This window comes from Dufourea novaeangliae, unplaced genomic scaffold (genome assembly GCF_001272555.1).
Source record: "Dufourea novaeangliae isolate 0120121106 unplaced genomic scaffold, ASM127255v1 scaffold228, whole genome shotgun sequence".
NCBI lineage: Eukaryota > Metazoa > Arthropoda > Insecta > Hymenoptera > Halictidae > Dufourea > Dufourea novaeangliae.
The window spans coordinates 2,985,164-3,001,414 of record NW_015374150.1 but is presented as its reverse complement, the minus strand read 5'-3'; the positions used below and the strand labels follow the sequence as shown (position 1 = coordinate 3,001,414).

At 42.2% G+C, this 16,251-nt stretch overlaps 1 protein-coding gene across 1 annotated transcript in view; it reads left to right on the top strand.

The window, feature by feature from the left end:
- The window catches only part of LOC107191799 (protein sprint), a 123,649-nt gene that overhangs the window by 87,802 nt on the left and 19,596 nt on the right, over positions 1-16,251 (top strand). The window contains exons 3-4 of the mRNA XM_015580913.1: positions 11,594-11,717; positions 15,098-15,289. Of these exons, the coding sequence (XP_015436399.1) occupies positions 11,594-11,717; positions 15,098-15,289 (316 nt within the window). The remainder of the gene's footprint in view (positions 1-11,593; positions 11,718-15,097; positions 15,290-16,251) is intronic.

Here is a 16,251-nt window from a genome sequence, read left to right as displayed (position 1 = left end):
TGGTTATCATCTAAATGAAAACTAAATAATTTAATTTTATTATGCCCCTAAATAGATGGTTCTTAAGTTACTCGGGCTTCTCACATCTTCACATACTGTACAAATTGACTACAACATCCTTGAAATTATATTTTTCGTTTTCTACATTAACCCAGTAAACCCAACTCTTACTAAGGCGAAGTATCTAAATAAGAGAGAAAACCTAACCCAGACCTGGATCCCCTATTGATCATTAGAATTAGGGATTGATCATTAGAATTAATGATAAGAGTGAAATGTCGTCCACGAAGAACTTCATAATTTCCCTCGAGTCCTAAACTCCTGGATGTCCAGAACGAAGCAGGAAAAATGAATTCCTCGTCCGTTCCAGGACACTCTAGAGAGGATAAAGCCAGCTCTCGTGACAAATAGACGATACTCGGGACGGTAGAAGTACATCTCGACGCAGTCACGTCGATGTATACACCAAGAAGCCATTCACGTCGGGGGGAAAATCGAGTTTCTGGGTTCGGACGGGAATCATCGACGCGAGAAGGGTCGTCTATGGGATCTTTGGACCTCGTGGAACCTCAGAAAATTCTATTTTATATCGTGTTTTCGAAACAGAGATTCGAGTGTTTTATTTCAAAAAAAAAAAATACTCGAAAGTTTTGAACGACTGCGATTAAATTGGAACTAGAAACCAGAGCTACGAACGGCAGTTTCCGTGAGCCCTTCGTGCAGGATTCTCTGTGGAATGTTTTACAGGGAAGCCCAATATACGCGGCGGTGTGACGTCAGAGGGACAGAAAGGGCGAACGATTCACCTTTGATCAACGACCTTTCCGTAGTTCCGCAATTATGTACCCTTTAATTACTATATTTGCCCGGCACGTTCTCAGCCGGCCAATTTCGCGAATGGAATATCACTCGTTGCTCTCCGAGTTTATTAAACCTCCCTCCTACCAGTCGCAAAGCCCGTGAAAATAAATACAGTCGAAGATCAACCAACATCTCCCTTCATTTTAGACGAATTTTCGGAAATTTTCTCACTTCAACAAGAATTGGATTTTTCGAACCTTTAAAACGGTCCAACTAGAACTACCCTTGTCTTGATGGATGCTCGGGGATTAAATTCGACGGCGGCTCCAGTCGTGAATTTTAAAAAAGATTAACTTCCAAGCTCTTTAATTCCTATCAACGTCCAAAGAGATTGTTGGAAAGAAGAAACGATCCAACTATATAATTCTCAGCCTCGGGCGAGGTAATATACGATCTATCTTTGAAAAAGTAACAGAAACAGGGTGGGACGAGATCAAGAAACGAAGAACTCGATGGACGAAGGAGGGAAAAAAAATGTATTTATGAATTCTCTCTCGAGCTTTCCCATTGTTTGGCCACACCCCGTGGACCACCCTCTCGAATTCGTAGGCGGACATGTACACATACATATAACGGGTGACGTCACCGTTGTACGCTCGAAACAGAGCGTAGAAGGTACTTAGCAAAGTGTCGCGTGTTACATTGAGTAACTTAAACCCACTTTGCTTGCTCCCGCCGTTGTAACCCAAGAGGTCGCTCTTTGGCTTCGGTTTCGCTCGCCCGCCGGGAAACCGGATAAGGTTGCCTTGCCACGGGAGTCGCACTTTGGCTGCCTTCGGAGGAACCCTTTTCCTTCCTTCCTTCCTTCCTTCTCCCTCCGTTCTCTTGCACCTTCCTTTCCTGATCTCCGTCCGTTTACCTGCGTACCGACACTCGCCTGGCCACTTTCCGCGTCTAAACACCGTCGAGGTCTAATTTCGTCTATTATTCTGGCTTTCGACGCCATTTTGGTCTTCGGGGGCAGCTAACACTTGCGACATTTTTTATTCCCTACATTGGAAAGATTGAAATGCAAGCACCTTTTTTTGAAGATAAAAGAAGTTAAGTTCCAAGCAGTGAAATAGGGCGACTTTTATGGAAGTCTTTTTTATTAAGTGAATATAAATGTTATCGAAGAAATCATTTGATTGTGTATCAAAATGTTGTCTTCGTGCAACTTTGAGCTATTTTTTAGTAAAAACCGTAAGTAAAATAACTTATATTATTTTGTCGAAGTATAAAAATGCACTATAATACTAGAGACCATATTATAGAAACCCACTACATGAGAAAATTACACCAACAAAATTTCCTTGATTCACGAAAGAAAAATTGGTGTATCATAGTGCTATAAGTACTTCAGTTTCTTCAAAATTCAAAGCCAGAAAATGAAAACCAGGATTCTATAATGTAAATACACTGAAAAAAAATTGCGAGTTAAATGTTACGATAATGGGTTCAGTTTTTCATGGTTTACTAATCTCTGGCTTTCTTGTCTCCTTGCCTTTTACCTTTGTAATAAGTCAATAAGTCCAAGTAGCCAAAATTTTGCCACAAACGATTTATTTCCTCCTCTTTCTAGATTCACGATGAAAAGTTCCATTAATTCGATCTATCGCAGTGCCAATTCCGGATCATCGTTCCGAACTTCTTCTTCAATTTCCGTTTAATTTCACGCGATGCATTTAACCGTTAACTGGCGCAATTTTCCTCGAAGAAAGACGCGTCTCTCCGTTCCCCTAGCTTTGTTGTTTGTCGAGACTAGGAAAAAGCGACGGGGAAGCATCCTATTAGTCTTAATGTAAGAGAGTGCTTTCCTCGGGAACGGTTCTGTTTCTTCCGAGCGCGATGGAGCTTGACAGGATCATTACGTCGACGCCGTCGAGATAAGTTTTCTTCGTAGTCGTCGCTACCAGACAGCAAATTTTCGGCTGAGATGCATCCCCGTTTCCTCGATGTGTCGCGAACGGTTCTCTTAATTTTCTACGAAATTTCTGGAATTATTCTTCTCACCGCGATAAAATCCCTCTTCGTTTACTTCACAATGGTTTCCTCGTGAAATTACGTCCCTGGAAAATGGATTTCCCCGAAGGTAACATTCCCCCACGAATTCGTAAGCATGGACGGAAAATATTTACGTGTAACCGTAAAAAAGTGTGCTCATACCTGGCCAGTCTAGAGAAAAAAATTACACAACATTTTTCTCCGCCACAGAGGGTAACGAAAATAACCAACGAAATGCAGAGAACGTCGAAAACAACATTTGTTCTGCTCGTCTCGTATCCTCTTATCTCTCAGTTTCCTCTGTATCAACATTTCAAGCACTTATCGTGGAACACTGTATATTTACGTAGTTTTTAAAAGACATTCTTTATTTGATGTTTAATCTGTTTTTATACAATATATCCACGGTAGTGTCTTACCACGTGTCTTCCTTCATTCATGGTCTTTAAAGGATGATCTGTCTCGGTTCAACAGCCTTTTCAACACACGTGAAAGTTCAGTCGAGCGAAATTACGTTCAGCGAAACGTTTGAAATTTCCTGAAGACTTGTTACCACCAAACGTTCGAAATTTTCTGAAAAACGGTTACGACGTCGTTTCACTCGTCGCGAGGAGAATTAATTATCCTCGTGAGAGGAAGGAGGACCTGACTTCCGGCAATATCCGGTTCTGCTCCTCGGAAGGAGGACGCCGCTTCCGGCCGATTTAATCTCCACCGTGTAGCCACGTGATTTCGAACGGTGCTGATAACTCGGTTAGGAAGTTCCACTAATAAGAAAGTTTCTCGGTTCGTCCGACTTTGTTCCGTCTTGCGCACGCGACACTGCAAATGGAAGCCCATAGTAAACCATAGCGAGGATTATGGTTATTCTCGTTCTCTCTTCGTGGAGGATCTCCCGTTTTCTTCCGCGTGCGTGAAGCCACCCTGGAAATATTCCGTTGACCGTAATCCGCGAGATGGACCTAAGCTGAACTGATGGCTATTGTTATGGGGGAATTTGCTTAAGACGATGCGTAAAGGGGGAACTCGGAATGTCTTCGTCTCCATCGAGACGTGGTTCCCTGATGACGATGATAATTCATTTTTATCCGGAGAAACTTGCGCAACGGACCGGTGTAAAAGAGACAGAATCCCCTTTCAAGAGTGATTTAATCATGGAGAAACGTTCACTTTGTTCATAAAGTATTCCCAGTTACTGGTTTAAACAGATGCAATTACTCAGCGTTGCAGTATTCTTAACGCATTAACAGTTTATCCCGAGTGAGACTCGGGCACGCCGCATTTATCATACACGACGTTATTATTATAAAGATACCTGTAAAACATTTTACTTTTTTTTATCATGGATAGAAGTAGTTTAGCTTTATTGTAGTAAAAAAGCATACAGTATATATTCAATTATTAGTATTATATATTAAAGTATACATTTTTTTATCACAATTCGTTATTTTATTCGACTGTTAATGGGTTGAAGATTTTAATATAACGTGCTTGTGGCAATTCGGCATCCATACATACTTTCCGGTTTTTTTTAATATTCTTTTTTAAGAAGAGTTCTCGAGTTCCATTTAATCAATACGAAACAATCGACCGAGGTATAATTCACGGTTTCGGACACACGGATCCTCCGAAAAAGCACGAAACCTACGGGGCTAACTGAGTCGAGTCACGAGAGGCGGTTTCACGCTCGACGCGATTGGAAACCTTGTCGATTACGATGATCGCTGACCGGAAAAATACGTATGTACACGTGTGCACCTACCATTGACTCAGGTAATGTCCTTACGTTGAAGGAAGGAATAGGTACAAGGCCATAGGGAAGAAAAGAATCGAATGAAATCAGTGGAAGATTAATATTCATATAAAATTAACCCTTTGCATTCTACTGCCCCCCTGAAGAGACGGAATATATGGGGAATTAGGAAATTTCGTGTGCAAAGTATTAACAGGAGATCGATACACTTCACCACCTCTGTATTTCTATTTATAATTATTGCAAGGTAGGAATGTTCGATTCTCATTCAATTCTTCAGAAAATCCCCCAGTATATTCTTCAGAAAAACCTAAAGTATAATTCATTAGTTCTTGGTAGAATAATATTTTCCTCTTTCTTTAATGGCAGTGACGTGTTACCCAAAGGAATCGATCTTCTGAAGAATCGAATCGGTGTCGAACATCCCTTGCAACGTCGATTACGAGTCTCGATTCTATATTTACGCTCGATCCTCGGCGTCACGAAGATGTTGACTCCTGGAACGTCGTTTCATGAGAGGAAGGAACCAAATGGGCGGCAGTTACAGGGTTAAAGATCGGTGTAAAGCGTGAAAGGGCTCCTCTCCCTCGTCCACACCGAAATATGACCGCGAAGAACCGGGCGGAAAACACGCTCATTGAACGGGGAGGATAGTATTCGACGATGCTCGACGTTTCCTTTTACGAGCGGGGCGTTATTCCGCTCGTGAACGTTCCGCAGCGTCTCTACGTTTGATCGTTTTGATCGTTTGCTCGGAATAAGCCGTGGCTCGATTCTTTCTTCCGGTTCGAAACGGTACGAGGCGGAGTCTTGTCATTAAAATACTGAAAGCATCTCTGGTTTCCGGAAATACGGCGAAGGGTGAATAGAGAAAACATTTAAATACATATTCCTATTCGAAAAACGAGGAGATCAAAGTGATCGTAAAAGTTTGTGGATAAATTTACGAGTCATCCCTTTCCCATGATGAGAAGTATGAAGACGAAGCGGAGCATCAGAAAGTCGATATAGCATGCAGATTTGGAAGATTCTGTTGTCGATGATAAATTGTTTAAATGACTCCGATTTCTTAAGACGAATTACTTCCTGTAAATATTTACTCGAAGTTACGACACCCATCCTCGACGTTAATTCCCAACGAGGATCGTCGTTGTCTCGACCGTCACTAATCCTCCCCCTTTTTACGCGCAAGGGGCGCAAAGAAAAAAGGGAGAGTCTTTTTGATCCTGGAAATTTCTTTCAACTTCTCTGCTATTACCTTCTCAGACTTCAGAGAACAGTCAGTTGAATGCTTGCCCGAGAAAAATGCATCCCCTCGTGCATCTTTCACCCCTTTTCTGATTAATTAAATCACTACACCCTTGGTAGAAGAAATTACTCGACTGGTATTCAAGTATTAAACACGAATGGAAGAAGCTAGAGGTTTCATTCTCAGTATTCGTGATGTCTACGACCGCTCCGCTTGGCTTCGGTTCAAGGTGTCGCAAGAATGCGAGTCCCTATTGGCCGCGGTTCAATATCAGCGTCAAGGGGAATCGAATCGGTGAATGGAACCGAAATGATATTTGGTCAGACCCGGAGGATCGGGTCTACCAACGGCATAACCAAGAATCTCCAAACACGACAGAGTAATTTTACAAAATTAACATATCCTCGATAAAAAGGTAACAAAGACACTGAGTTCAAAACACTACAAACTTTCCGAACGACCCAATAAAAGGAATAGAATTCTGAGAGTCAACGGTCCTAGCAACTAACTTCCCATATAAAAATAAAAGCGCAAAATTGTATCCAATTAACTCCAAGTTCCTCTCGTTTGCCCGAGCGAGGAACTGCGAAAAAGAACTGCTCATTATCTTCAAACAGACGAAAAAGAAGTCGGCGAAGGTGCCCAGGGACGCGAGAATTTCAAGTCTAGCGGAGCAACAATCCACGGAATAAAATGCTGGAAGGCCAATAACGCCAGACAGTGCAACAATTATCCTCTCCCCCGGAGAGAGACTGCAGCGAATTATCATCTTCAGACGGTGAGACTCGTGAAGAAAGCGAGCAGAATGAATGGAAGACGTGGGGGGAGGTAGGAGTCTTCGTCGTGTGCTCCTTTGAGGCTTCAGACACACGGGGCGATCCTTTGAGAATGCGTTCCTCGAGTAGGAGGAACGCATCCCTCCTGATGCAAGGCTGCCTCGTTAATACGTAAAAATCTCTTTTACCCCTTGCAAGCCACCCGCCGGACCACGTGTTGAGAACCTCCCCAGTCGTCATGGCAACCCCCGGTGGTCCGATCCTTGCAGACGACGACCCGTTCTCGTCGTTCGCGAATCAGGAACGTAACTTCCGGCTGGCTGGCCCTTTGTTATTTTCGGCTGGACACGGTGGCAATTTGACGCCGTGGATCCCGATCTCCCTCCCATTTTATGTGTCTCTTTTCCGATCATAATCGTGATGCAGAACCGTCTTTGGCGTGCAGAAAATTGACTGCATCGAATAGTTTGTTAGTAGCTAGTGATAACAGGATGCGTTATGCAGTTGAGATGGGTTCTATGGAGTGAGTCAATATGAACTACTGTCTAAAAGAACTCGTTACGTTAAAAATGTTATATAATTCATTACAGTTGAAATTTTTTGATACAAGTAATAGGTAATGAGCTATTTGTTAACAGGTAGAGTAAAAATATAGACGGAATAATTGAATGGTATGGTAATGTCTGTTTTTTCTATGACTCCACTTCATGCATATGCAGTGGATTCCGCTTATTTGGATCACTGTTTAATCGATGCGTGACGCACCCTCTATATTCCCCTGTCTCGATGGTGTTTTATTTCGAAAGTTTCAGAATGAAGGTATTGTTTCTATTTGATGTATTGTTCTGGGAAGATTGTAGTCTGAAACCCGATAAAGAGGGCGGCTGAGGTTCCTCTATATTTCAATGCCTCTATTGTCGCGTCTCTTCTTCTGCAGGGAATAAAATTCTTTTCACGTACGTGATCGCAGTGATACTGAGTTATCGATTTCTATAGACCGTGTTGAAGGGGAACTGTGCTAAATATATATATTTCAAGGTAATAGAAGAAGAATATAAAAAGAAAATAAAATGAAAAAGAGTCTGGCACTGACGGTACCAACGGATGGTGTATTTCATGTGTACTTCCAAGAACCTGCAAAAAGGAGGATGACAGAAAGTGTATTATACTAAATTCGCGACAGTTTGAATTGATATTCAAGTCAACAGGAATGTGTCTGGTTCTCAGCAATTACTTTACATAACAATTTGTAAGATAATTTCGCGATACGGGGACCCGATCGGTGCCAACGCAGACCAGGTCGATACTCCCTCCAACTGCACTGAGAAAACATTACTTAACAACCCGCGACGGAGGTGTTGTTGCATCACGAAATTAACGACTCCGTGGGTATCCGCTAATTATACCGATAATCCATGCTCGTGTAAAACGATTCGAGGTCTATCCAGAGCTACGGGGTAGACTTAATTAACGATCTCATTAGAGGTACCCCCGTTGCCGAAAAGTTCCCTAATGACCTCTTTCGCGACGAAGACTACTCGTGAAGGCCTGCGTTCCAGATTTCTCTTTCCTCTCTTATTATTAAACAAATTCTCCCCTTTCGTTTCCACAAGTCACCGTCAAATATTCGTCGATTCAGAACGGGGCCAGGTTTCTGGTGCGTTCGCAACTGTAATTGCGTGGACAACGGCGGAATAATTGTCGTGGTTGTACGTATTCCATTTATTAAGGTGTACAAAGTAATTCGTGGCACAACCATTATCAATAATTAAAAACCATTTTACAATGTTTAAATTGCTTTTTTAAACATTGTATCCAAAAACCATCAATAATTAAACACAATTAATTATCGACTCAAACCGGCTATGATTTTTTCGAGAGGAAATATTTTCAAAACTAGACTGTATTTTGTTGTTTCATTTTTTTTGTACATAAACAACAAATCTATGAATAGAAGGCAATTAATTTATGAAGCTAATAGCAGCGAGCGCAACGGGCCACTATTATTTCGAGGAAACTTTGTCGCGATCGTGGCCGCTTGAGTATATCGTATACGGGGGTTGCATGGGGAAAAGGGATGTTGACGTATGCAAAGTCGGTGGCCACCACCATCCCGTACACGTCCTGCACACACTATTGTCCCCTGCGTTTGACAGTTGGACGGCCTGTCTCGGACCTGATCCGCACGTCGGAAGCTGCGTTTGTGTCCGCCATCCCCCTCCAGTATACACGGGGGTCGTTTCAGGGGTTGATGAGGTTTCCGTGGAGTTTCTGGTCGCTTTGGAGATTCGAGGAAGTTTGAATTTCGGTACGGTGTAGCTCTTTTATGATTGAAATTTCTTCGACGGTGTTGTGTGCAACGTTTGCCGGAAGGGTTGACGGGAATGGTTAATGAGCTTTTGATTAATTTCGAGAGACTGATTTGATGAAGTCAGTTCAAGTTATTTAAGCACTTTACACTAGAAACCACCGAACACAGCAAAATGACAGATATCAAATTTCCTGTTTTACAATTTACTAAAATCGTAAAGATGCTTTCATCGGGATTTATGTTAACGAGATCATAAGAACTAATAACAAGATAACAGGACATCTTGTACAGAAGAAATTGCGAAATTGCGAATTCGCATAAACATTCGCAGTCTAGTTATATGTTGTACATATTGATATATTATTCAATTTAATTTAGTATACATTTAAAGCTGGTAATACCAGTCTTAACTCACCAATTTTCATACTATATTTGCAAAAAACGTGTGTTTACGGATTACAGTGCTAGGGACGTGTATTTAAACTTTTAATCAAATTAAAATTCAGCTAAGTGAATGCAGAAGTGTTCTGCATTCATTAATTACACTCTCAATCAACTTCTCGAGGTAAAAGGGCGAAGTCTGACGAAGTATATCGCAGTCTAGTCAACTCTGTCCCCAAACTCACCCCCCAAACGCCTCGAGCTGTTCAGCCGGCGATCGTGTCTCCGCTCGGTCGCAATTAAAAAGCTCTCGACTTGGACGAAAGCGCGGCATAAATCATCCACGGGGCAAACGGTGTTGACGTGTCCACGGCCGATGTTTCACGTCCTTCTTCCTTCCCGAGTGTGCGCCACGTCGCGCATCAAGGGACGATTTGTTACGTCGCGACGTATCGATTTTCCCCGGTCGCGATATCCCGCCCAGTAGCCGGGGACCGTCACTGACTAATTTTCCGCCGCGAGTTAATTGACTGCTCGAAGTTCTCGGTGGCAAGCGGCGCTCTGTTTCCGTTCCGCGGCCACTATCGATTTAATTAAGCGGCTGGAAGAGAGTTGGGAACGGAAATATTCGGAGCTCTCTCGTTCGAGGTTTTGGAGACATTCGAGGACCAGCGTTGACCAATTTTCAACGAAAACTAATCAGTCAGAATCTACAGAAAGAGAATTAGGAGATTTTTTGGTAGTGGAAGTCCTCGAAACCCAGCGTACTTAGATGAAAATTCACTAACGTCTCGTTTGATTCTTGAGAATTCTAGGAGTGAGTATTCTTATCCAGAATATCAATAATTGATATAAAAACTAAAATGACAGTGTTCAAAAGTTCATATTCGGAATGTCCATGTTCAAAGTTTCTTCTTTTCAAAGTCCAAGTGATCCAAGAGGAAGACCCTGGGGGTTGAAAATCCGAGATCGTTAACAGTCACGAAAAGGAACCTTTTGCCCAGTCTTCCGAAATTGCACTCCAACCATCATCTTCCCTAAGGATCCATGGAATCAATTACGAAAGTTGCTCTCACAATAAGGGAGTTTCACCGAGAGAACTTGACGGAAATTACACCGGGGGTGGTCCGTTTACAAAAGCGTACGTTGTCCCCTCGAAGATGGAGCTGGTCCAGGCAACGCCGCAGAGGATTTATCTGCGAGTTTCTAAGCGATTACCTGTATAAGAGCGGTCCTGCAGCCGAGCGTAGGTAACGAGAGTCTGCGGCTTTCGTCCGTAACGCCGAACCGATGATGGTGTGGGATGTTTTTTCGCGAGCCTTTCCTTCTTCCCTCGCCCTCTGAATCAGTTCCCTCGGCTCACCTGTATTCGTGGGAAATTACACGGAAGAAACTGAAGTGGGGAAGAATAGCCGATAGAAAGACACGTTTGCAGAGTCCAAAACACGTAAATAGCTGTGCATAGATCCTTAATCGTATTTATTCTGACCAGTAGATAGGGGATGGTATTTCCTGAGTTGGATTAGGAAAATAAAGTTAGTACAAATATCTACTAATTTTGAATTTTTTATGATTAAAGAGAATAAACGCGAATTGAATTCATAATATATTTTTTAGGGTAAAATTTTCTTAGAAATTTAATGCTAATAATTGTAAAAGTGAGAAATAATTTTTTTTAACTATGAACATTTGTTATAAAGAAATGGTAAATCTCAATATGGACAAACGAAACGATGTTTCGCTGGTGCAATTTCGCACTAGTGTGGTGTTTGAGGGTTAATGAAATTGAGGCTTGAGCAGAATGGGGACTTTAATACAATTAGGTTTACTGTCTTTTATGCACCTTGGTCAGATTTATTATATTTAGGGGTTTACACATACAATCAGTTTTTTTTTAATGAAGGAATTTTCCGTTTGAGGAATCTCTAATTCCAAGTACGAAATTTATGAAGTTTGCAGGAGACTATGAATATTATTTGCTCCAGTGAAAGCACTAATCCAACTGGGAGAATAACGATGGGAAGCACGCAATTTCCTGTACCGTTGACTGTCGCGTTATTCTTTTCCGTCACGGATCCTATAACCTGGTTGTCCGACTGTCTCGTTATCTAATCACGTCACGAAATATGATTTTTTTACGCTGCACATTATTGTGCCTGAAAAACAGGGATTCGTCACGTGGCACGGTTATTGTGAAACGCCGAACAATTCACCAAGTTGATTCGAACAGGGGGCGGTGGACGTTTCGCTAATCAAAATGTCCGATTTCACTGTTGCAGGAGCGATGTCTTCCTGGAACCGTACCTGCAACAGCACGGAACCGTTCAGGTTGTCAGCTCACCGAGCACGCCTCCGCCAAATCCGCTGCAGCATCATCAGCTTACGCAGCTACATCATGTACAGGTGAGTCAGACAAGATTACTTTCGAACGTTTTATTTTATTTTTTTAGTAAGTGTCAGCCATGAAAAAGGTACGGGTGACTGCTTGTGGCTTGCCGTACAAGGTACGGATATTATTAACATTTTATTTCCGTAACACGTAAATCGATAAACTTTCAGTTATTTTCTCGACCGTTGGACAATTGTCAATTTAGCCTGAACATGGTTAAAGAATTGAGATATCGCACATACGCCAAAACGCTATTTCGAGAAAATCGACTTTGAAGTTTTTATTAGAGTGTTAGGTCTGGGTTTCACGAATTATTACACAATACGTGTGATATTTCTGTCGGTGATATAATCAGAAACTGTTCGGTTTAATTATCACAGAAGCAAAATGTTCATTATTATACTACAGCTTTTATGTATTTATACTTTTATAGTATGCTCAGATGTTTCTAATTTAACATAATAAGGAGCTGAATCAAATTCAATGAATGTTTATTATACTTTATCCTTCTGTATCAAAGGATTCTCTAAAAGTTAAATTACAGTCTGTACTACATTGAAACTTTCCAAGTAGAGGTTCAGTTACACCCTTTTCCATTGCCAAATTAATTCTTTACACGCTGGTTTCTATTATCGATTCGTGTCACTTCTTCCGTAATGAATGATTCGAAAACTGCCGACGAACGGTCGAATCGTCCAAAAATCGTGACCGCCACGGGGAATACTTTTCGCGACGAGCAATTAAGGGATTCGCAATTAGCTGCAAGGGTGTTCAGCACGCGTCGCACGTCCTCGTTTAATCCGTTTAACCCGAAACGCCGTTGTGTGTCAGTCTGCATTTCAAATTAAATTACACTCGAAACGCCAGCACGCGGCAAACCCCTTTTCGCGGACTCTCTTCAACCCCCTCGCCATCCGGGCCAACCGTCCTCTTTCACCCCCGCGGAGAAATGGGGAAGTAAAAATTGAAAACGTCACCCGATCGTGACGATACTCTGCGACACTTTGATTTCAACCCACTGTTTAAATTGTCTTTGGTGTCTTCCAATTGTTTAGGGGGTCGACGAGGAAATTCACCCCCAAGGGAAATTAGAAAATATAAATTGAGGATGGATACGTAAGTTCTGCTTAATTTTACAGAGATTAATCGCAGTCCTCGTTATTTTTGAAACCTTTCCTCGACTTCGATGTGAGATAGTAGACATCTTCACGAGAAATGACAATTTTTATTTGATTTTTACCAAATGCCAACTCAGATCCTCAGGTTGTATCATTGTCCTCGAGTCTGATGAATAAACGAAGCCAATTCCGTTAGCAATCGAGTTCCACAAACGATGCCAAGCACAGAGTCCCGAGAAAAGCCACTTGCCGGAAAATCACGAGCGCGAAACACTCGTTCGAAGTGTTTTCACCCCTCGAAAGTCAATTTCAACTTCAGCCTCGCAATTATTTCCGGGATCAGTACCTTTATTCACGAAAAGCGCGATACCAGAAACCGAATAACTCGACCTGTTCCCCTAAGAAAATCACTACAACCCTCGTTAAATCTCTGAAACTGCCCCAGTAATCTACGCAAAATAATCGATAAACGGATCCGAGAACCGTTGAACTCGCGCCAGTCGATGAGCGGCAGTAAATCAAACGGGTGCGTCGATCGAGGCTCTCCGATCCGAATAATCCGTATATATCCCTCTAAATACCCTGGGGGGGGGGTGAAAAAGCGCGAGAGGGGTCCAGGTTTTCACCGACAGGAAACGGACGTTGACGAATCGCGGTAAAAAATTGAAAAGAAGGACTGACTACCGAGGGGGAGAAAAAAGCATGGCTCGACGATCGGTCAGCATCGATCAGAATGACCTATACGAGTGGAAATGCATGCGAAACGCTTTTGCTCTTGGACTAATCGGGCTTGATTATCCCTGACGAAATCGTCGTTGATGTTCGTCGAAGGGCTGAATCGGTGAAAAGAAGCCAGGGGTGGCTCTGATGAAGGATTTTTTTTTTAAACACACTCGTGATTGACAGGGGATTCGGTGCTTTAAATGAATCATTGTTTTACAGTGGTCCTATACATAATCGAGTTAAATGTTCTATTAAGAAATTTTGAAGAATATTCTATAATATTGAAATCAAACTAACTATTGTAGGAAACATACCTACCTGTAACATCACTTCTTCAATTACATAATTACTGGGTTCTATTAAAATAAATTGATCAAGAAGGTTTTACAGTGACCCAATGCATAATGGAATTGAACATTTTTTATGGAATTTTTAACAAAATTCTATAATATCTAGAACTACCTGGATATTGTAGGAATCATACTTGTAATATCACGGTTCTCAATTACACCTACAGTTACTGGTCTTCGTTAGAAAGATTTGATCAAGCAAGTTGTACAACGATACATCTGTCAAGGACGTTCAGGAGCAATTACCTTCCAGATACAGCTAAAGTAATCCCAGAATCGTGTTCTTCTGTTCTGATATAAAACGTTTAGACGGCCAATTCCGTCGGTGTAATCGGGAACCAGTGGACAAAAGTCGCGGGGCTCGGCAGGTGCCCCTCGCCAGGAATATGGAAATTTCTCTTGGCTCCCTTAAGCCGCAATTCTGAGGGTGTAAATCCTCTAGCCGGTCGTCATACAATACACTCTAATGCAGCATTATACCGTCGTGCCAGGGAGCCGTGGCGAGAGAACGGTCTTTCGCCGGTTATCTCAATTTGCAGCCAATGCCCGGCCATCGTTTATTTAGCCGTCGTTTAATCGGGCTCTCGACTTTACTGTCCATTCTCCCCCTTCCCTTTTTTTACTTTCCTTTTGCCTCCACGCTCGTGCTGCTCTCCCTACCGTGTCCAGATGTATTTTTTAATCCTCCTCTTCGTCCGATCGTTCCTCCTCTCCTCTTTTTGCCCCGGTTCCTTTCACTCGAGTCGTTGAATGGTTCTTAGTATTCTTGGTTAAAAATGGTGCGCTGGTTTTTGAAAGCAGCGAGTTGAACCAGGAGTAAATAACGAGGCAGTAGGATCTGAAATTATGCTGATTTGTCTCTGTTCACAGTGATGAAACGACTGATCTTTTCTTTCTGATTTAATTATGGAGTAGTTATTCATTAATAGACTGCGGAGTTTATGCATTTGTAACTTAAAGGCGTATTTGAAATGTATTTGGGTACTATCTAAAATAACTATTGGTTGTATCAAAAAAACGTTTTATACAACCAATAGATAACGAGTTGTTTTAGATAGCAGTTCTTAGTGACTCATCCTGCATTTTTCATTTAATTCTACACGCAGTAAACTTATAGTCTTTATTTTTAATTCTGTTTTTGTAAATTACTGTATAGAGTGTTATTTTATTCGCCTTTATTAACCACAGAATGTTCCTTTTCAGAGCGAGGAGTCGCTCTCCTCGGAGGGCTCGGCGACCTCGGGTGGATCTTCGAGCTCCACGGAAGATTCTGGCAGCGAGGTCGCCTGCGACATCACTCTGATCGAGAGGCTTATACGATCGCATCCGATCTGGTTCCTTCCTGGCATCCAAAGGGCCGGCGCTTTCCACTTGTTGCAAGGCAAAGAGGAAGGGGTGAGTGGTGCACTTTAAACGAATCGATTAGGCGTAAGAAAATCTCTCCACGGGTCGACCGGCAAGTTTTCCGCGGAAATAGACCTGGTCGATGGCTAAAGGGGCTATCGTTGCGGAAAATTTCTCGGTGGATTTTCCTTGAAAAGGCTCGTCGACGAACCTTTTCCTCGTAAAAAAAATATCTTTACGTTTAAAAATGCATGTCATAAACATTTCTGTTTACACGATTTACTTTAAAAATTTTTTTTAAAAAGATATATTGAAATTACTACAAAGATACAAATTACAGAAAATCCATTCGGATCCACATAGATCGGACATTTACTTTTATTGTTCGATGGTCAATAGCCTCTACCTTAAATTGCACCATTGGAAATCTCTTGAAGGATATTCCGGATCAATTCACCTTCGAAAATTCCCCAACGGCGCGAAATTTACAGCGGCGACGAGCCATTATTGCAGGGGTGTTTTTGCATTCGCAATGCAGGGGCAAAGACGGGGAACAATTGCCATCCAGGTAATAAATACCGTCTGAAGAAGCTGTTCAAGTAGAGCCCGCGAAGGGAAAAGCCCAGCACCGCCGTTGAATCGGCCGCCGCGAGGAGACAAAGAATATGAAATATTGCGCGAGCGGATTGTCCGACCGGCGGTTTTCACCGGGAAAAACCACCCCCGGCGTGCGCAGGGGCTTTTCCGACGCCTTTGATCAGCGTCTGATTCCTCGAATATTTTCTATCTACATTGTTCCCCACGGGGACAAATGAGGGAAGGGAAGAGAGGGGCGATTCGTTGGAAACGTTTTGTCGCTTTATCAGGACCTTTTTATATTAAAACCTCTGTGATCTCGGTTCGAGGTAAGACATGTCTGTTTCCATTCTGTATTTCATATTTTAAGCATTAATATTCTGCTTTCTGTGGGAAGAATTCATCTGCAATCGAAAGACACGTAGATATTTACATGA